The following is a 21,876-nucleotide window of genomic DNA, read 5'->3' as shown; positions in this document are numbered from 1 at the left end:
TGCTTCTTTTTTAAATCTGTACTCACAGCCTGTGAAAGAAAGAAGACTTGTCAGTGTTATTATTATGCCCTAAGCTACCATTCCCTGTATATTTTGCACCAAGCACAGGAGCTTGGCATCAATGGAGGGTATAGGTAAGAATATGCAGAAACTCCACTCCAGGCCTTCCTTGGTATAGATTGCATTAGAGGCTTAGCCTGCAAGAGCGTAAGTCATCAGGTATGGCTGTTATGAGAAGTAGAACTTGACCTAGTTCTATGTTCGGTAACACCGACTCCTGCCATAAACTGATAAATGCTCACCCATCAGTGAGAATAGCTGTCAGCGTGTCTCTGACCATTAAGATATTTCCTACATTTGCACCTACTCACAGCAACCTTCCTCTGCAGGTCTCTGTTGTCAGAAGTGGGTGATGATAAAGGATCAAAATATTGTTGGGGGGGGGGGGTTCTAAAAGCTGGTTATTGCTTCATCAAGTTGGCTGCATTGAAACTTTAACACTGGTCCTAAAAAAAATGTAAAGCTGAACTCCAGGCACAAAAACTGTATGCAGAGAACAGAGCTTTGGGTGAGGCCCAACAGGTTCACCCAAAACAGGATGGCCGTAGGAAACTACAGGGGGGCAGATATAAGACCAGTCATTCTTCACAAGAGTGAGAACAGGAGACTGGTTTAAATTACAGGAAAATCCTGCAGAGCACAGGCGCTCTTTCAATCAGGGTTACTGCACATACAGCATGTGGAGGAAATACGCAATGGACACCATTATTCAACTAACAATACACATCCTGGTAGTATCTACACGATTTGTTTTCCCTGTACTTCACCTTTAAATATATCTTTATATTAACTTACAGTAATGCACTCTGTACCAGAAATCAAACTGAGTGGGATTTTGCTATTCTGTAGAGGAGCTATATTGGTTCTCAGTGCACATACACACCGTGGTTCAATTAAGCTCCCACTACATTGTACAGTATTTGTTTCAGGAGCTAGGGATGAGAAGGGGAGATGTGTTTGCAGATATACAGGAGGAGAGAAGATACAGAGGACCCCTTTTCTGTGCAGATGATTGAATATATTCCAATGAGCAGGCTAGATGAGGGGTGGTGACATGGGAAGTTACAGAGTTGTAATATTAAACAGTATTTTCTGTCCTTATCGTATGACAGGTGAAGGGTTCACAGCTGATGGGCTGTGTGGCTGGAGTTCTACTTTAAAAGATATGAAAGGTGCCCTGAATCCAATGTGTACTGAGTCTATACTTTAACTGGGTAAGTAACCATAGAAGGACTAGACCTCTCTTGACCCTTAAGTCTTTGAAGAACTTGCTATGATGAAACAGTCAAAGGAAGCCTATTCCTGGCGTCTGTCTGACAACAAGTGGTAACTACTATGTATAGGCTTATGAGTTATTTTTTTCTTTGTAGGTTCTATGTTCAAATCATTCCACTGGCTTGCATCAGCCCTCTTGCAATGTGTACTGTGTACATGATCTAATTTTTCTACTTTTCTCCCCCTTTGAACCATGTATTTTGAAGTGACCATTACTACTGTGTGAAAAAGAAAGCTGTAACAAAACCAAAGTAGACCTCTAAGTAAAGGGATTTTCAATTTTAAGAATACAATTTACTTAAAGAAAAGATTGATGCTGTTGATATAAATAGGAAACCATGACAATATTTAATAAAGGCTGCAGGGATGCTTGCACAAATCAGTCATGTCGGTCCTGATTTTTAAACACTTCTGTGGATTTCAGTAAACGTATATTTAAGATTTATGAGGTAACGGTTTGCTCTGTCCATCAAAGATCCTGAGTCAGTCCTTGTATGAGAGTGAACGAGGGACAGGAGCTGAGGTCAACGTAGTTTGTGATAACTTTAGGCATACATGGTGAGCTGCAGCCACTGAAATAAAATAAAATTAAAAAAAATGTTAATTACTTGCAGATAAATAAGATTCTCATTATTTGAAGTAAGGGCAAAGCTTTTTCTATTTTTGGATTGAGTGGGTTAGGGATAGAAACTTTGTCAGATATTTATTACTGTCTGTTGCCTAAATATACAGATGCACCCTCAATTCATGTTCCAGGTCTACTGACACCAATACTAAAAGTTTTAAATTGTTAAGTTTTCACCAGGAGAGGATTAGAGATGAAATCTCTCCTTGGGGACACAGACACCAATGAAAACATTCCAAACACTTCCTTAATCTATCCAAAACGAAAAAGACTTTATTTGATACAACAAGAACTGTTTTTAAAGGGTAACTCCAATTTATGGGAAGAAAAATTGCAAATTAACCACTTACCGCAAAGTGACGTATTCCTACGTCGGCAGACTTTGCGGTGTTATACCGAGGTGATGCCTCTAGCTAGAGGCATTACCCCGGTACCGTGGTTTAGAGCCAACGGTCGGCTTTCCGTCTGTAATGACCGATGTGGCTCGGGAGCCGCTCGATCGTTACCCGGGTGAGCGGGAGGGGACACCCCCCCCTCCCGCCACCTTCCGTGACTTTGCTCGGGCATACCGTCCCACCGGGAGACCCGAGCACCCAGCCGGCACGTCCGCTGGCTGGATGGAGTCCTGATCTAAGCCGGAAGTGGCTTCCATCGGGTCTCCGATGACGTAACCCGGAGGCGGCGTCCATGATGTCACTTCCGGGTTACTCTGCTGCAAAAGGCGGCAGATTTAAAAAACGGCTGTATGCAAAAATGCAGTTTTCAGCGTTTTGCATACATGAAAGTGTAGTGGAGGGGTCTAGGGTATTTTAGACCCTCAATCCCTCCATAAAGAGTACCTGTCACTGCATATTGCTGTCACAAGGGGTGTTTACATTGCTTGTGACAGCAATAAAAGTGATCAGATTTTTATTTTTTTAAAAAACCTGTAATAAAGTTAAAAAAATAAATAAATAAATAGGAAAAATTATACGGAATACGGAAGTCGAGCCGCGAATGAAATCGTTGTTCAAACCACACATGTGAGGTATCGCCACGATCGCCAGAGCGTGAGCAATAATTAAAAGAAAAGAGCTACACTCTAACTCTAAACTGGTAACTGTTAAAAAATTTTAAAGCGTCGCCTATTGATATTTCTATTGACCGTAGTTTGTCGCCATTCCACGGGTGTGCGCAATTTTAAACCGTAACATGTTGGGTATCTTTTTACTCGGCGTGACATCATCTTTCACAATATACAAAAAAAATGGCCTAAGTTTACTGTTTAGTATTTTTTAAATGCAGTGAAATGTGATTTTTCGTAATTTTTCCAAAAAAATGGCGTTTTAAAGACCGCTGCGCAAATACTGCGTGACAAAAAGTATTGCAATGACCGCCATTTGATTCTCCAGAGTCTTTGCTAAAAAAATATACATAATGTTTGGGGGTTCTAAGTAGTTTTCTAGGAAAATATACTGATTTTAACTTGTGAACAAAAAGTGTCCGAAATAGGGCTGGGGCTTAAGTGGTTAAAAAAAAATGTACAATTGCTACAACACAAGTCATGTTGTAATTAAATGTTATTAAAAATGATCTTTCCTTTTAAATCTGCAGAACTGTAATTTTCTGTAAAATGCAATGCAATATGGCATTATGTACATGAATAGTGTACAGAAGCCCCCCCCCCCCATATGTAATTTCCTGCTTGTGTGATTGGCTTACTGATTTTCCCAGAAGTTTGCACTAAGACACAAGTTAGATTTTGGGCATCCCCTGCAACAAAAATGACATTTTTGGGGAGATACTCCCAAAGGGAAATCACATCTAAAGGGATATAGAACATGCCACTTTTCTAATTAACCTGCAAATTAAACAACTGATTAATTATTATAAATAACTCCCATACAGATTCACTCTACACATGGAGACAGACAAACAGCTATTTCTCCAGAATATCAAAAGGAAGCATTCTCCAACAAAATTTGTTAAAATCCCTTCAATGTATATAGATCACCCAGAGGGGAATGTTTTTTTCTCAACAAAAGTGGAGTTATTCTTTAAATTATTGTGTGGCAGGTATTAGTTCTTTATACTCAAATGATAAAGCATACATCCATTCAAACTGATATTCAAATTACAAATTGAAAGTACAGAACAGTGTACGTATACTTTTCGCTATCTTCTCGTTTCTGCAAAAAAGATTCTCAAAGAGATTAAAAAATAAATAAAATAAAATAATAGGGTGAAGCCTTGTCCATTTTAATCATCCAGCTCCTTTGCACAATGCTGGGTATTCTTATTGAATATATACTAAAAAAGTGAACAATTGCCTTGGTAGGTGAACCTAGAACAACATATACTGCTCCTCATAAGACTAAATATCTTCAATATTTACCTCTAACACATTGAGTTTGATAATCCCATCTCCATCTTTGTCAAAGGCATGGAATGCTCCTGTAAAACAAAGACAAATAGAACATTATACAAGATAAGATATTGGCACAAGGCTTGAAGGTGAATGATTGTGGCTTTAACTGGGTATACTATGTAAGTATCGTTTATGGATGAAACTGGAATTATCATGGCAATACATAAAATTGACATTCCTGAGTTTTCATTATGTAGAAAGTCAATTTGCCAGATTTTGCTGTTGTGCCCGGGGGGGGGGGGGGGTCGTGGGTAGCTTTGTGATTCTACAGGCCACTGTACCCTGCCTGCATAAGGCAGGGATCACCTAGTAATACAGTAGAGCCCTCATTCTAAAAGCTGAACTCCGGGCACATATATAAAACAGCTAGGTAATAATTTCAAAAAGTGTCAAAATGTTTTTACATGCAGCTAGCATAGAGATCCTTATCTGTCTTTAAGCCACTGACCCAGAAAAGTACTGTATGTAGACTTCCTGACATAAATGTACAAATACCTCTGATCGCTTGGTTCTCAGAAAGCTGGGGTGGCTCTCTGCTCTGGCCCTCCCCCCCTCCCCTTGCGCATGCTCACTGTAGCCCATGGCTGTGGAGGGGGCGGAGGTGGCTGGTTCAGGCTCTACTTAGTGACTCGCAAGTCCGAGCCAGGTGCCAGTCCAGGGATGTGGGCGGATTTTCCAACTTCATTCTCACGATCTTGTCTGAGCCTGGACCGGCTTTGTGATGTCAGTCTGCTGAAAACGGGTCACAGGAGTGGAGAAGCTGTGGTTGAACTTCACCATAAAGGAATGTGCCACCTCCTACTTCCCTCCAAAAAAAATGGATTAAGCAATTCAAAAAAAAAAAAAAGTGACCTAAATTAGGCGTTTGGGGGGCAGATCCTGTTTTCTCAAGAGGCTTAAAAAAGGGGGACCCAACCCTAAAATGCAGCACCTAGGTTACCACTCACACACACACACTCACTACAGGAAGTGAACTGTACAAGCTCCCAGCCAGTCTGTAGTACCTGTAGGTTAGAGGCTCTGGCGTAAAGTCAAACTACGTGAAAACATTTAGTAGCAGGCAGTAAAATTAACTTACTAAACATTCCTTCCAAACGCACAAAGCAACAGATGAAGCTGTCAAAGTCGATGTTCATATGTTTGTTTGCATAACGCATTGTGATGATGTCATACAACTGGTTATTCAGATGGAATCCTAGGAGAAAAGTTCAACAAATCAATATTAGTCCCTGTCTTTCCAACCCGCATGAATACTGGGAAAATACACAGTTGGCCAGAAGTAGACCCAAATACTATCTATTCCCAAAGGTAGAATCAAATCCTTTATGTTTACAAAGGTAGACCCAAATAATTTCCTTTTCCAGAGGCATACCCTAAATACTTTCCATTCCCAGAGGTAGACCCAATCTCCCAGATAGACACCAGTATTTTCAGAGCAGAAGAAACATAAAAAAGTAATTGCAGTAGATTTATGTTTGACCTAAGAATGTTTGAATCCACTAACATCCGTTATAGTGCAAAAAGTAACCAATAGGCTCTAAAGTGGCAAAGTCCTAGCTGAAAATTCATTATATCCACATAGGGTGCATCGAGGGTTACATTAGCTGGCTTCAAATTACTTAGTGCAGATCTTTAACAGATAGAAGGAATATCTCTAAAAACACACCAGAGGGCAGTATAATATGTCTTAAATTACTAAAAAAGATAACAGGCCACTTGCGTGTACTAGAGATAAAAACACATGTCAGATACTCTGAAGCTGTCATCAAATGGCAATCTTATATAGTGCAACAAAATAGGCTTGAGAAAAAAAAGCTTTACTGCAGCGCGTTTTAAGAAATTCGGTGGCTTGTGTGCAAGTTCATAAGTTGGGTCCCATTGCTTGATTAAAAAAAATAAATGGTGTGCCTAGTGTGCCATGGATTTAATTGTGCCAGGGGTGTTGCTAGGATTGTACAAAACCTGGGGCACCTTTTGGACACACCAAGTACCAGAGTAATGCAGGGTGCACTGCGTGCTGCGGCAAACAGTGGGTAAGGCCAAACTGCATTAACGATAATGGTGAGGGGGGGTTTAAGGCTCATGGTTAAATCAAACAGGGCCAGTCTGTCCCTCAGTATAATTCTTCCCCCCCCCAGGTCTATCTGTACTGCAGTATAATCCCCCCTGGGTCAGTCTGTCCCCCCTATAATCCCCCCCAATATAATCCCTCCAGGTCAGTGTGTCCCCCAGCACATTCCCTACAGGTCAGTCTGTCCCCAATATAATCATTCCCCTCTCCATCCAGGTCAATCTGTCCCCCAGTATAATCCCCCCCAGGTCAGTCTGTCCCCCAGTATAATTCTCCTTCCCAGGTCTATCTGTCCCCCACTATAATCCTTCCCCCTCCCCCAGGTTGGTCTGCACCCTGTATAACCCCCCCCCCAGGTCAGTATGATCCCCGGTACAATCCCAATCCCAAGGCCAATCTGTCCCCCAATATAATTCTTTCCCCCTCCAGGTCAATATGTTCCCCTGTATAATCCAGCCCTGGTCAGTCTGTCCCCCAGTGTAATCCCCCCCCCCCCCCAGGTCAGTCTGTCCTCCAGTATAATCCCCCAGGTCAAACTGTCCCCCAGTATAGTCTGTCCCCCAGTACAATTGCCCCCAGGTCAGTCAGACTGACCTAGGGGGATTGTATTGGGAGACAGACTGACCCCCAGTACAATCTCCACAATAGTTGCGCAAATTTTTATCAAATAACTATTTTCACTAAAATACCCTAAAGTAATTATTGGCACACTCAAACACAGCATAACCTACAAGGTTCCTACTAAAGTTCTATTTAGACCTCATTCATATGGGGCATACCCCCTGATTCGTTTAATGCCTGTTGTTTTCATCTCCTTGTTACTTCTCTTCCTCGGGCACCCCTAGAAAGTCCTCTCCACTCCAGCCTCCACAGGTCCTCCCTGTCTTCTGGCCATCCACACTTGGTACATATTAAAATATTACCTGCTTCATTGACAGCATTTCGCATCTCATAACTGCTGATGGTTCCCGACTGGTCTGCATCATATTTGATAAATATTTTCTAAAAAAATAAATAGTATTTTACTCATCTGTATTATAAACCCATTTCTACAATTTCTACTTTAATAATATATTATAAAACATAATATTTTTCTATACAAATGAAGATCATTGAGCTTAAGAAAGCTTATAATGACAGAAACATTTAGACAATCTCTTCTTGCCACTCATCCAATAGGTTTCCTCAATTAAGAACTACAGATGAGTAGTGAAATATTTTCAACATTACAGAACAAGTAGGGCTGAAAGTGAATGCTATATGAACTGTGACCTGAATAAATGAAAACCAAGTAGACTGCCATTGCTGACATCCTTCTGAACAAAGTTGGTTGCCTGGTTGTCTTTGGCTTCAATATTTTGAGTCAGTGACCCAGGAAAAGCACACGGCAAGCAAATTCAGTGTAAGTCACAACTTATTTTCACATTGATTTTAAGTCAGTGATCCAGAAAGTAATGAATGCTGTACGTCAACATGAGAAATAGGTCTCGTATCTGTTCTTATCAGTGTCCAGTGCTCTGCCATTACTCTGACCTTTTTGCAGGAATGGATGGCTGTGTAGTATCCTTGGTGATATGATGGTGGTCCTGGGGGATCTTTCACGTGAAAAATAATCCAAATGATGTGCCTACTGGGCAGGACAGTTGTTAGTAGTATTTCCTAATGTGGAGGAACCTAAGGGATGCACAGTGGCTCCTGATTTGAGCAGTTGTATGTGGTCTGACTGAGGGTAGAAAGGCAGAGTGTTAAACACTCCCTGGGATTGACAACCTGAGGGAGCGCCCAGTTTCACTATGGGCTTGGACCCCACTGTGAGAACAGGCACTAGGCCACAGCACAGTTTGTTTTTTAATGCGTGCTGCCTTATGGGTTAGGCCTTTTTCGTTTGAACCTGGAGTAATTAATGTTATCCGACAGCAAGGCATAGCCACTGCTTTGCACATTGGCACCTATAATAATTTTTCTTCACCTGTTTTTCACTGCACTTTTTTTATGTGTTTCTTTTTTCACTCACTGTATGGTAGGGTATAGGTCTTTGAACCTGCCCTGAAGCCTAGGTGGGAGAAGTATGGCCCTTGGGTTCCTTCCTCCCCTGCCTGGGGGTCTCTGTTTGGGAAAGCAAGGTAACTAGCATACTTGGTAGTTGGCTTTGGCTAGCTGTGAGGAGATGGGTCTTCCAGGCCTTTAGGCTATGTGCACCAGAATGCCTTGCACCTGTCAGAAGTCCTGCAACTTGAGGGGTCAGGGAGGTCCATCCTCTTTTGGAGGGGACCATTGACACACCCTGTGCACTTATTTCTGTGTGTTCACATGCACATTATTGGTTCACTTGTTGTTTAGTTTTTTTTTTTTTTTTGCACACTGCACCATGGACTCGGAAAAACAAAAAGAAAAGGAGGGGACAAAGACATATGGAAAGAACAGAGGGAGCGGTCAGCAGTGGCAGCCTACATATTCTTTCAATACAGATTTCCTTTAACCATGTTACTACCAGTACATCGCTGGATAGGAAGGGTGACATCTCGGTCATCACTGCAGCTGCAGCGATGACTGAGGTATCAGTGTTTCCAGCTGGCGATTCTGAAGCCAGTAAAAAATAATGGTAATAATAGTACTAAAAGTGCCTCTGAAATATTTGTACAGGCAGCAGACGGTCCCACCCCATCCCGCCACCTTTACTTCGCTCTTCTGAGCCTCAGAGAGAAATAATTCTAGCTCCTGACCTCCTGTGTAACCCTAAACTGATAACCTGTAAAGGCTTTTAAAGTGTAGCCTATGGGGATTTTTAGGTACAGTATTTTGACGCTGTTCTACGGGCGGACGCAATTTTAAAGTGTGACATGTTTTGATCTTACTCGGCGTAACATCATCTTCTATAGTTTACTAAATAATTGGGCATTATATTGTGTTTTTTGCATTATAATTCATTAAAGTGTATTTTTAAAAAAAATAAATAAATTGCGTTTGAAAAACCGCTATGCAAATACAATGTGACATAAAAATATGCAACACCCACCATTTTATTCTCCAGGGCCTCTGCTTAAAAATATATAATGTTTGGGTGTTCTAAGTAGTTTTCTAGCAAAAAAAAAAAATATGTTTTATACATGCAGGAGAGGATTGTCAGAATTGGCTCATGCTGGAAATGGTTAATGAAGAAGTGTAATAAAGATATGCATAGTGCAGTAATCCATATTAGTTTACTGATTGGTTGTTATGGGTTACTGTACTTTTTGCATCTGTTAGATATAGCAATTTTAGTTCAATTTGGTTTTACCTGCCACTCCTTGATCTTTTTCCACAGGTGCTGAAACTCCTGCAGATTCAAACGGCCACAGCCATCTGTCTGTAAGAAAATTAATTAAGGATTCACGTTTCCATTCTTGGTATGTTGAGATGTCATGTAGAATCGTTTAGGTCTATGAACATGCTAATTGATGTTCTTCCTCACTTACTTGTTCCAGTTCTGTTGATTATATAGATGCTACAGTATGTGCTTGAAAGATGTTGTCCCATTCTTGGGGACCAAAGAGTTTTAGTGGGGGGAGTATGTAGCCAGGTGCTGGGGTACAGCAATCTGGAGAAGGAGACATTGTCTTTTATTCCTCTCTCCCTCTACTGATATACCTATGTTATGCTGCACCATTCTCCTCCAGCCAGCAGTGGGAGAGCTAAAGCCAAGCAAGCTGATAGACTTCTATGCAGAGCGCTTAGAATCCTTTTTTAAAACTGCCCAATAAAGTTCTTCCTCTCTGCACAGAGGTAGTGAGAGAGAGAGCACTGCCCACATCACAGCATCTGCCACAGAGAGACTGGAGTACCCACTCACCCTCTGCTTCCAACTTCTGATCACTGGAGGCTTTTGGGGAAAGGCTGAGTGGGCCCCTCCTATAGCAGTAGGTCACAACTGCATCCCGGGGACTGGTGAGAGGGCTGTTTACCCATTGCTGATACCGCTAGCAGGAACTAAGCCCCGCTAGCAGGGACTAAGCCCTGCAAGTGTACCCAATCCATACTGCACCCACTCTGCACTCTATACCGCACTTATTCCAAACCTAGAATGCACTTCTACCAATCCTATACTGTATTATATTAAACCAAGTATGTCCAACCTGCGGCCCGAGGGCCGCATGCGGCCCAGAGCCGCAGGCAATGCGGCCCACTGCCCCCTGACAATTTTTTTTGCTGGGGAGGAAGGAAGTTGGGTCGGGGGCACGGCCACAGCAGCTTCCAACTAATGGTAGGCAGAGGCTGCCTCGGAGGGGACTGGGGGGGGGGGGGCAGGAGGCCAGCATGTGCAGTGTTTCTGACTCCTACCTTCCTTTATTATCTCTGAGAAGAAGTAAACCTCTGTATATTGATTCCATTTCATTTGATCATCCTCTAGTTGTGTTAAATTAGTGTCGGGGGGGGGGGGAGGGGGCGCGGCGGCGCGGGAAGGGCGCAGCAGCATTTTATTACATACCTTAACTATAGTATATATTTTATATGCGGCCCGAGAAAATTGCTCTACACTCAATGTGGCCCAGAGAAGCCAAAAGGTTGGACACCCATGTATTAAACCTTTACTGCATCTGAACCTCATCTACCTTGTAACTGTCCTGAGACTATACCATACCTATAATGTACCTTTACTGCATGCTGGTTAACTCAGAGCTGGTTAACTGGTTAAAAGAGCTCAGATTATCATGTCCATGAATCTCGCAACAATGTCTCATCAGCATATCACAGTATCTGCAATGTTTGATAAAAATACGGTTAGCAGCTTGACTGATTGCCTCTCTAGTAACTGTCTCTAGAGATACATCACAGAGAATATATGCCAATGCATAACCCTGCATCAATCCACTAATAATATTTTTTGCCTCTGATAAGAACGGCTGGAAGTTTGTGTGCTGTGCTACCTGCCATGGTAGACTTTAACATGCTGGTTTGTAGGGATGGGAAAACGGTAAAGTCTGAGCATCAGTTTGGGCTGAGCATTGGCAGTTTGCTCATTTGACAAACACCTGAATTATCAGGGTGTTTGACCGTTTGTTCAGCCCGCCGAATGACCACGATGCACTGTGTCGCTGCACATTGCATTGGAAGTCTTGATTGGCTAAAGCAATGAAAGCTTTGCCCAATCAAGGCACAGAGCACTGTCAGAGCCATGATTGGAGAAAGTAATGATGACTCTATTCAATCATGGCTCACTGCTCTTAGTCCTGCCCCACACTATAAAAGCATTCTTTCAAAAGCTGCCATTTGTAGTGTGATATTGGCGTGGAGAGAGATAGAACAGGGCTACTAGAGAGTTAGTGTGCTATAGTGTGCTATTCTGATTTTATTGTCAGTGTAGAATATCAGATTAGTGTGAATCAAGTTCAGTCAGTGTGATTGTAGTGACCATTAATTTTTACTTTAGTGTCACGCAGTATATTTCTGTGCGTTACTGCATGTTTAACACAGTATATTTCAGTGCGTTATTGCATGTTTAATGTAGTATATTTCTGTGCGTTAGTGCACGTTTAACGCAGTATATTAATGCAGTATATTTCTGCATTACTGCACATTTAACACAGTATGTTGCTGTGCATCAGTGCTGCAGTATATTGTAGTGTGTCAGTGGAGTGGAGTGTGTATGTATAGTGAGTACTCAGGTTAAAGTGCACCAAACACTACTTTCCATTGATTAAAGTGCATCCATGTACACATTTCCACATCTTTATTACATTTTGTTAATAAGCACTCCCCCCCCCCCCCCCGCTATAAAAGTATTCTTTCAAAAGCGGCTGTTATGTTCCCCCAGCCGTAGTGTTTTGCCAAGTTGTCTCCAGTGGTAATGTGGATGGAGGAGATGATGATGAGGTCACTGACACAACTTGGGTGCCAGATAGAGCACAGGAGGAAAGTGAGGGTGAGGCACATTCCTAACAAGGCCTATGGAACAAGGCCTATCATGGAAGAGTAGAGAGCAGCCACCCTATCCCATCACATTGTGGAGCTGTTATCTCCTGGCACCCTTCCCACAGCTCAACTGTCTGGGCCTTTTTTAGCATATGTGCAGCCGATTGCACTGTTGCAATTTGCAAACTTTGTTTCAAGCATGGCAAAAACACCAGCCATTTGGGTACCACATGTTTGACAAGGCATTTAACCTCCCACCACTCAGCCCGTTGGGAAGAGCACCTGAAAGTCACACAAAAGGGATGCAATTCTGTTCCTCCTCCTTACTCACCTCAGTCTACCCCCGCTGTACCTCATGACCTCTCAGCAGCCTCCACTGACAAGGATGATGGTGTTGCGCACAGTGTCCCAGGTCCTTGCTGAACATCTGCCAGTGACACACCACCAGCTGTAGACTATAGCCAGCAGGTTTCTCCGTCCCATCTGCTTCAGCAAAATAAAAAAATACAGTCACTGCCACCCACATGCCCAACGTCTAAATGCAAGCTTGCCTTTCAATCTGGTGGATTCTTCCCCTTGCGTGAATCTACATAATGTGCTATACCACAATGGCAGGTTCTCAGTCGCTATTTCTTTTCACGTACCATCACGTGAAAGGCAATGATGTGGCATTGTTGGGCAAAGCAGTCAGCCGCAAAGTCCATGTTACTGCTGACATGTGGTCCAGCAGGCATGGACAGGGAAGCTATATTTCGTTCACTGGGTAACTCTGCTTGAAATTCAGAATGATGCAGGACAGGGCTCAGTGCTGCACTTGTTGTGCCGCCATGTCTGCATACAGCTAGTAGTGATGTTGGGAGATTTGTCAGCTCTACCCCCTCCTCCTCCATGCCCTCCTGCTGAATTGTCCTACGAACTACAAGTACCCCCTAAGCGTTCAAGGGGCTTTTCAATGAGTCAGGCAGTGCTTCAGTAGGTGAATCTAGGGGACAGGAATCACCCCGGAGCAGAGATTCTTGCAGCTCTGCAGGGGCAGGCCCAGAGGTGGTTCACACCAGCTGGAGCCAGGAATGGTGGTGTGCGATAATGGCACAAACCTCCTGTCTGTCCTTAGACAGGGAAAGTGGACACGTGCCATGCCTGGCACATGTTCTAAATCTGGTGGTGCAGTGTTTCTGAAATAGGTACCCAGCGTTGGAAGATCTGCTAAAGCAGGCCAGAAGAGTCTGTAGCTGTTTCAGGCGGTCATACACAGCCAGTGCTCGGTTGGCTGAAATTCAGCGGGAATTCAACCTGCCCGTAAACCGCTTGATTTGTGACATGCCCACCAGGTGGAACTCAACTTTGGCAATGCTGCAGCAGCTGCACATGCAGCAGAGGGCCGTCAACGAGTACTTGTGTGAGTATGGCATAACGACAGGCTCAGGCCGGCTCGGCTTTTTTCTCCATGCCAATGGCTGCTGATAAAGGATGCATGCACTGTACTATAACCATTTGAGGAGGCCACAAGGATGGTGAGGCATGACAATGCATGCATCAGTGACACAATCTCTCTTGTGTTCCTGCTGGAGCAGACTCTTGAGTGACATTATGTACAAGGCACTCGAGGTTGAGCAGCGGGAGGAAGAGGAGGACTTCCTTTCCTCTCAAGGCCTGCTTTATGCAGACACCATTCTTCCTACACCACAGAACACACAGAAGGAGAGTGAGGAAGAGGAGGAGGATTCTGGCAGTTTTGGATGCATTGAAGCAGAGGAAGACATACGTCAAACCTTAAAGATGGTTTTCCATCCCCAGAACCCTTGGGAGTAGTACATGGCTGGGAGGAGGCAGTTCCAGATACTGTAATCCTCTGTGACCCAGAGGAGTCTGCTTCTTATGCCTGCATAATCCTGCAGTGCATAGGCTCCCTCATGCCTCAAGCCTACAAAAGGACCCAAAAAATATGTGGCATCAAGGAGAAAAATCACTATTGGTTGGCAACCCTTCTTGACCACCCTTACAAGGGGAAAGTCTCAGAACTCCTCCCATCACAACAGAGGGTGCAGAAGATGAAATCTCCCAAAGACACCTTAAAGAGGATTTTATCTAACACTTTTTCCAACTCTGGTAGGTTACAGTGTCATGGAAAATGTCGTTTTGAGGCTTCTGTTGGTCAAGAGAGGAGTGCTGGAGAAGGGGGCCACCTAAGTGATGCATTTCACAATTTTTATAGTTCTCGCTGCCCAGGGCTCTCAGCTTCCACATCCCATTGGCAGCGTTTGCATCATATGGTGGACGATTATCTGGGGCGAAAACAGAGGTGGAGAGCTTTCCAGTTGACAATCCACTGGGTTACTGAGTCATGAGAATAGACCACTGGGCAGAACTTGCCTAGTATGCAATTTAGCTGCTTGGCTGCCCTGCATCCAATGTGCTTTCTGAACTGGCATTCGGTGCTGCTGGAGGTTTTGTTACTGATAATAGAATGCATCTGGCCACAGGCTCCGTGGACCGTCTGACAATTATCAAAATGAATCAGTCCTGGATTACCAGCAGCTATGAAGCCCCTGAAGTCGATGTCACTGATTAAGTGTTTTTGGGATGTGGAATCTCTGCAAGACTTCTAAGCTGCCTAGCATTGTGGGTGTTGATTTAATCTGGAAGAATTTTTTGGGTGTAGGTTTTATGGGCACAATTAACACCCAAAGACCAATTTTTTCACACCACTTTGACAGGTGCATATCATTTAAGTTTTTGACAGCAAGGCCAATTCTTGCTTTCATCAAGAGTACCTCTATAGGGTTACAGTGTGAAGGCACCTCCAACACCCAAAGACCAATTTTTCCACACCTGTTTGACAGGTGCATATCGTTTCAATTTGTGACAGCAAGGCGATTCTTCCTTTTATCAAGAGTACCTCTATAGCACTGATGGTGAACCTATGGCACGTGTGCCACAGCTGACATGCAGAGCCCTCTCTGTGGGCACACGAGGAGGAAAAGCGCACACCACTGATTGCCTTTCCTTTACAAGGTCAGCAGCTTTGTGGGGGTGAGCAATAGTGAGCAGAGGAGGGCATGTAGAAGTAACCTTCCCACCCCCAATATTAACCCGCTGGCACTTTGAAACAGATAAGTTAGTTTTGTGTTGCAGTTTGGGCACTCAGGCTCGAAAATGTTCGCCATCACTGGTCTATAGGGATACGATGTGAAGGCACCTCCGACACCCAAAGACCAGTTTTTCCGCACCTGTTACTCCTATCCAAAGTTTCCGGAAGAGACACCTGAAATTATCCAAAAAAATCTCTAATCTTGTTCTCAGTGCACTACATTGTGGCCTCATTATACAGATTGGCTCCCCAAGCCATTGTTTACAAAATAAAGAAAGCTTGCAGGGACAATTTTTTTTTTTTGTTTTATAAATGCAATTATTGCTGCAGCAGCTTCTGCTTCTATACACAGTACAGATGTGCCACTTTACAGATAGACTAAGGAAACTCCCCAGGCATTGTATTGAAAGGAAATTTAATTTTTATTATTTCTCATTTTTATGCTTTCACTTTAAGCATCAGTAAATCACTGCTAATTTAGAAATGACTTTTGTTTACAAACTTTCCTTTTATTAATACATGTCCCCCCAGTGCAGTACCCAGACCCCCATAACTATTGTATGCCCAATTGCTTGCATATAATCCTTCAAAATGGGCAATTTTGATTTTTACAGGTCAGGACTCATAGACTTCAATGGGGTTCGTTATTTGGTTCAGAACTTTTGCATTGTTCAAACGTTCTGATGCGAACTGTACAGGGGATTGTTCGGCCCATCCCTGCTGGAATGCCCATGTCCTTCATGGCTATATATCATCATCATCATTTTTTACCTCTTCTATAAGTAGAATAAAACGTGATTCATCATTATATGATGGTTGCACAATTATTAGCCACATAGGGCCACACATCTCATATAAAGTCCCAAACTATTATTATTTTTATCGTGCGATAATAGGGATGGAGGCACGTGCCTTTGTGTTGCCTCATTTAAAGTCCCAAACCCTCTTTTTTGCTTTGTTCATGGCTATATACAGCTGTTTTTCAATGAAGCTTTCATATGCTGCTTTAAAATCTGGAAACAGTGCTGTGTTTCATTTAACCAAAGAGAAGGTCTGGTCTATCATTTATCATCAGTTTCTAAAGCCTCTTTTTAAGCTCTCCTTGCTAAGCATGTTTGTTATTAAAATAAAAATGTAGCAATATTGCAATATTGAACCTACTGTATTCTCCCTTTTCTTGCTCAGGCATGCAACAGATATTCTGAATCTATTTATTTATACAACATAAAGTGATTGCACATACTTTCAGTGTAATTCTCCAATTTACAGCTACAAGATACGGTTATGTATGCTAATTTGAATTAATACAAAAAGGATACATCCATGAGAGCAATCATACTGCGGCAAGACTCCAAGGTGAAACCTTCAATCTTTAGGTTTTTATCTGAAGAAAAAAAAAAATGACTTTACATTCATTCGTATAGAATCACAGAACAAATGCACATTTCTTCAAATAAAAAAACATAATAAAAAAAAACAAAACAATTTTCAATAAAGTTAAATGCTTAAATAAAGAGTACTCTGCATAAAAGAAATAGAAGGAAATTGCATCTGAATCTATTTTCCATGGTAAGCACACCTAAATGCTATGTACTGTTATCATATTTACAGGGATTTGTAGCCAGTGTTTTCTATAAATTACTCTATATTACCAAAAGTATTGGGACACCTGCCTTTACATGCACATGCATTTTAATGGCATCCCAGTCTTAGTCATTAGGGTGCTCAACCTGGCAGCTATAACAGCTTCAACTCTTCTGGGAAGGCTGTCCACAAGGTTTAGGAGTGAGAATGTTTTACCATTCTTCCAGAAGAAAATCTGTGGGGTCAGGCACTGATGTGGATGAGAAGGCCTGGCTTGCAGACCCCGCTCTAATTCATCCCAAAGGTGTTCTATTGGGTTGAGGTCATGACTCAGGCCAGTCAGGTTCCTCCACCTCAAACTCGCTCAGCCATGTCTTTATGGACCTTGCTTTGTGCATTGGTTCAAATCATTAGGTGGAGGGGAGAGATTATGGTGTGGGGTTGTTTTTTCACGGGTTTCCCTTTGTTCCAGTGAAGGGAACTCTTAAGGTGTCAGCATACCAAGACATTTTGGGCAATTTCCTGCTCCCAACTTTGTGGTAACAGTTTGAGGATGGCCCCTTCCTGTTCCAACATGACTGCGCACCTTTGCACAAAGTAAGGTTCATAAAGACATGGTTGAGTGAGTTTGGGGTGGAGGAACTTGACTGGCCCTGACCTCAACCCGATAGAACACCTTTGGGATGAATTATAGTGCAACCTGTGAGCCAGGCCTTCTTTCCAACATCAGTGCCTGTCCTCACAAATGCACTTCTGGAAGAATGGTTAAACATTCCCATAGACACACTCCTAAACCTTGTGAACAGCCTTCCTAGAAGATTTTAATCTATTAGAGCTGCAAAGGGTGGGCCAACTCAATATTAAACTCTACGGACTAAGACTGGGATGCCACTAAAGTTCATGTGCGTGTAAAGGCAGGTGTCCAAATACTTTTGGTAATATAGTGTATTTCTAGCAGAATAATCTGTTAAAGATTGATAAACTGTATCTCTAGTGCTACCAGTTCATTCTTTTCATAAATGTTACATGTCAGGATAGAAATATGGGACATGACCATTGCTGGCTTTTTTCTTTTTTATCCCTCCTACACTACTTTATGAGTCACTGATTTAGAATAATTATCAGCATAATGGGTGTCTGACACCTAATATGCATTCCATGTCAATGATTTTCCATATGCATGTTATGCAAGAATAAGGCAGCTCTGGAACCTGGCCCTTAAAAAAACAAGTGAGCAGTGCTTGTTCCTATATTTCTAAACTGTTCGATTTTTGTACAAACGTGGTTAATAAAATACTGCACAGCGTAATGTTTACATACACTGAGATGTAGCTACTCTAAACTAAAAGTGTTAGGGCCCTTTCACACGGGCGCTCCGTATGTCCGCAAATCATGCTATTTTTTTGCGGATGATTTACGGACATAATGTAAGTCAATGGCATTGCGGATGTCAGCGGAATACCATCCGATTTTCTTCCTTTCAGTTCTGTTCCGTTTTTTGGAACGGAACAGAGCCCTATTTTTCCTCCGTTCAAAAAACGGAAAGGAAGCAAAATCGGATGTCAGCGGTGTCATCCGCTGACATCCGCAATGCCCCTAGACTTACATTATGTCCGTATATCATCCGCAAATGGATGGGATGATATGCGGACATACGGAGCAGATGACACAAGTGTCATCCGCTCCATGAAAAAAAAAAAAAAAAAAGTGCCGGAGCGGATCGCAATGCGGTCCGCTCCGTGTGAAAGAGCCCTTAGTGTAAACTAAAAGTCAGATTCCCCCCAAAATGCTAGTTCTGTTTTTATAAAAAATTAGAGGCTCTGGGATATTTAGGGTGCTCAGACACAATAACAGAAAAAGCAAGAGAACAACAGAAAATAATACTGATATATATCAAACATATACAATTTTATTTATTACAAAACATGTAAAAGCATCCGGTAAAAACACTTGTTCAGTGTGTATTTACTAAGTTTTGGTTTCCGAGAAACAAATCAATCCCGATTAAATGCCCCAAATTTATTTGGGATTGATTTGTTTCTCCAGGTCAAGTGCTGCCTCCTGTTTTCTTTTTCCCCTGGTATTGGGGCATTTTAACCGATTACATAGGTACAACTGAGGTTCCTTTTGTTCAGCACCGAGGGGCAAAACACCTTACTCTGTCCTAGTAATAGTCAAATTCCCTGAAGAATTTTAAAGGATGTTGCCGGTCCTTGGGGCTGGGTCATCATTTGATATATGTAAGTGAATTATATAGGTTGTTATTAATAATGGATTATTTTGTTTTAATATTATATACTTTTTTGGGTCACCCTTTTGATACGATATCATTATCGATAGGCTTAATCTTTATTCTGTTGGCCACATAACCCCCCTGCGGGAGATCACTTATGGTGGAATTGTTCTGACATATCCAGTCGGTGCCATGGGCCCCCAAGAGCGGACTCACAGACGTTGTTCAGCAGTCAGTGCATGTTCCATGCTACAAGCATGGAAATCAATACTACTCTCTGCATGTGTGTTTGAGTATAATAGCCTGCTTTGAGATTTAACTCCTTTTGTCTGAGATTGTAGTAAACTTGTATTTATGCATTTATTATTGCTTCACAGTACTTATTATGTTTTGTATCTGTTTATCAGTTAGATTAATATCTATGTTTTCTCTGAAGAAGACAATATGGCGAAACCGGTTGGAAACCAAAACGTGGTAAATACACACCGAATAAGGGTTTTTACCGGATGCTTTTACATGTTTTGTAATAAATAAATTGTATATGTTTGATATATATCAGTATTATTTTTTCTGTTATTGTGTCTGAGCACCCTAGAAATCCCAGAGCACTCTATATTTTTTATTTTTACCAATGGGGATGTTGGTGCTCTAACTCTGTACATCTGGTCCCATCCATCTGTTTTTACTGATGGGTTTAATTCACTTTGAGCTATCTTTACACTTTTGTATACTCCATTGTTGATTTATAATAATTCTAGGGCCATCATTTGCTGCTAAGTTTAAACTTATGACCTGTAAAAGCTTTTAAAGTTATTTAACAAGGTTGTGTATGGACAATTTGGGTACAGAAGTATTTTTGGTCTATTTCACAGTCACGGGCAGTTTTAAAGCTTGACATATTTAGTATTGATTTACTCAACATAGTCCTACTCACAAGGCCAAATTGAAGGTGCCACTCTCACTGCTGCACTAACCCAGTCTGTTGAGAGGGCATGATACCAACACTGGGCTTTGTTAGGGTAATGCTATTACAAATATCGTGCTACTGGGAGCCCCAATTGTCACATTAGAAAACTGAAATATCAGCGAACATTAAAAAAGTTCATAGGCATAGCTTTTTTTTCTGTTTACATACATTGCTTTTGTTCTCTGGAAAGTATGCATATTCTCAAACCTGCCAATGTGGACAGTAGATGAAATGTATACATACGTTTAGTTACAACTCTATTCAGAACATTCTGAAGCTCATCAGCACTGATTTCCATGTCCTAGAATAAAATCAGTAATGAAAACATTATCCAAAACAAGTTAATACATTTTTAACATTATGGAATCATTAGGCGGATTCTAGTCAATTGCTGGGTGGAATTGCTTTAGTTGAAGGTAAAGTCCTCTTTAACCAAAATAATGAATGACTAAATGATATTGCATTTGATACCACAATAACACCATTATATCTGAGACAGAATCAGGAGCATTTAGCCATTACCAGTTATCTGGAGTAGTATTATAGTATTTATTGCCCTACACTCCTTCCATAAACATATGTGCCACGCTCTATCATTACATCCAGCTTCCCACACCAAGGTCTACATGCCAGAGGAGGGGTGAAAGCAGCTGGAAACATTCTCCATCACCTTCTTTCTACTAGCAGTGCATTATGTATGCCTGTCTGTAAACTCATAAGTAGGAATTTGGGTCTATTCATACTTGTCCATTTTTACTTGGATTTTCTGAATTAATATCTTGTGGATGTTGGACCAGAAATCGTTAATAAGTGGGCAAAACCACCATATGTGTAGCAGATCCCCTCCAGATTGATGGCATCTCCAACATTTGTCATACTTGGATTTTACCACATAAAATGCATTTGAAGTAGAAATAATTTTCTCATGTGATTGGTTTCACATCTACACAAAAGATCCCCAAACTTACTTTCAAGCTAGCCACCAAAAAGACAAAAAAAAAAGACATAGGTAAGTAAAAAACTGAAATTTTTTTGCATACATTTGTAAAGACATGTAAAGCCACAGTGCCACATCAAGGCACCTTTGAAAAGTAAGCCCCCTCGATCTTTGTGCAAACACACACACTGGAGGTCTTCAGCTGCCTTGGTCAATGTCTCGGCTATTGGTATGTTGCTGTGCCTTTAATCACTTAATTTCCACTGTACGTTTTAAAATGGTGGCGTGGTGGAATGCGTTTTTTTTTAGGAGTGCCATTTTAAAACAGTGCTCTGCTTACATGTTGTGCATGTGTCTGGTGACTCCATGCCTTGTGATTACTGTGATTGCCAATCACAAATGTAAAAATTGCTTGTGTTTACATCTGAGAGCCTTCACCTCCCTATCACAAAAGAGGAAGGAGAATTGTGAGAATGGAGGGATCCTAGAGAATTAGACAACAGCAGATTCAGGATGGGAATGAATACATTTTTTTGTGCTATTGTTTTTTCACCCACTTATCTCCTGTACATCTCAGGTCCATCCTCTCTGTAGTGCCTGTATAATAAATCCTTCACCTGCCTTATCCTGCACGTTACCCTCTTATCACCATCCTCCCACTATATCTGGCCTGTACATTAAAAATGCTCTGTATCTATACATATTCACCATTACCAAGCTTTATGTATTAAGCACCT

At 41.8% G+C, this 21,876-nt stretch overlaps 1 protein-coding gene across 4 annotated transcripts in view; it reads right to left on the bottom strand.

The window, feature by feature from the left end:
* Nucleotides 1-1,405: 1,405 nt before the first annotated feature.
* The window catches only part of CAPN3 (calpain 3), a 268,573-nt gene continuing 248,102 nt past the window's right edge, over nt 1,406-21,876 (bottom strand). For all 4 annotated transcript variants that reach the window (XM_082275014.1, XM_082275015.1, XM_082275017.1 and 1 more), the window contains 7 exons: nt 20,446-20,503; nt 16,738-16,802; nt 9,716-9,784; nt 7,362-7,440; nt 5,446-5,562; nt 4,335-4,393; nt 1,406-1,907 (listed from right to left, as the gene is read on the bottom strand). In XM_082275014.1, coding sequence (XP_082131140.1) covers nt 1,881-1,907; nt 4,335-4,393; nt 5,446-5,562; nt 7,362-7,440; nt 9,716-9,784; nt 16,738-16,802; nt 20,446-20,503 — 474 coding nt within the window. In that variant the 3' untranslated portion in view covers nt 1,406-1,880. The remainder of the gene's footprint in view (nt 1,908-4,334; nt 4,394-5,445; nt 5,563-7,361; nt 7,441-9,715; nt 9,785-16,737; nt 16,803-20,445; nt 20,504-21,876) is intronic.

This window comes from Pelophylax lessonae, assembly GCF_965119305.1.
Source record: "Pelophylax lessonae genome assembly, chromosome: 13".
Lineage (NCBI taxonomy): Eukaryota > Metazoa > Chordata > Amphibia > Anura > Ranidae > Pelophylax > Pelophylax lessonae.
This window is presented reverse-complemented; position numbering and strand designations above follow the sequence as displayed.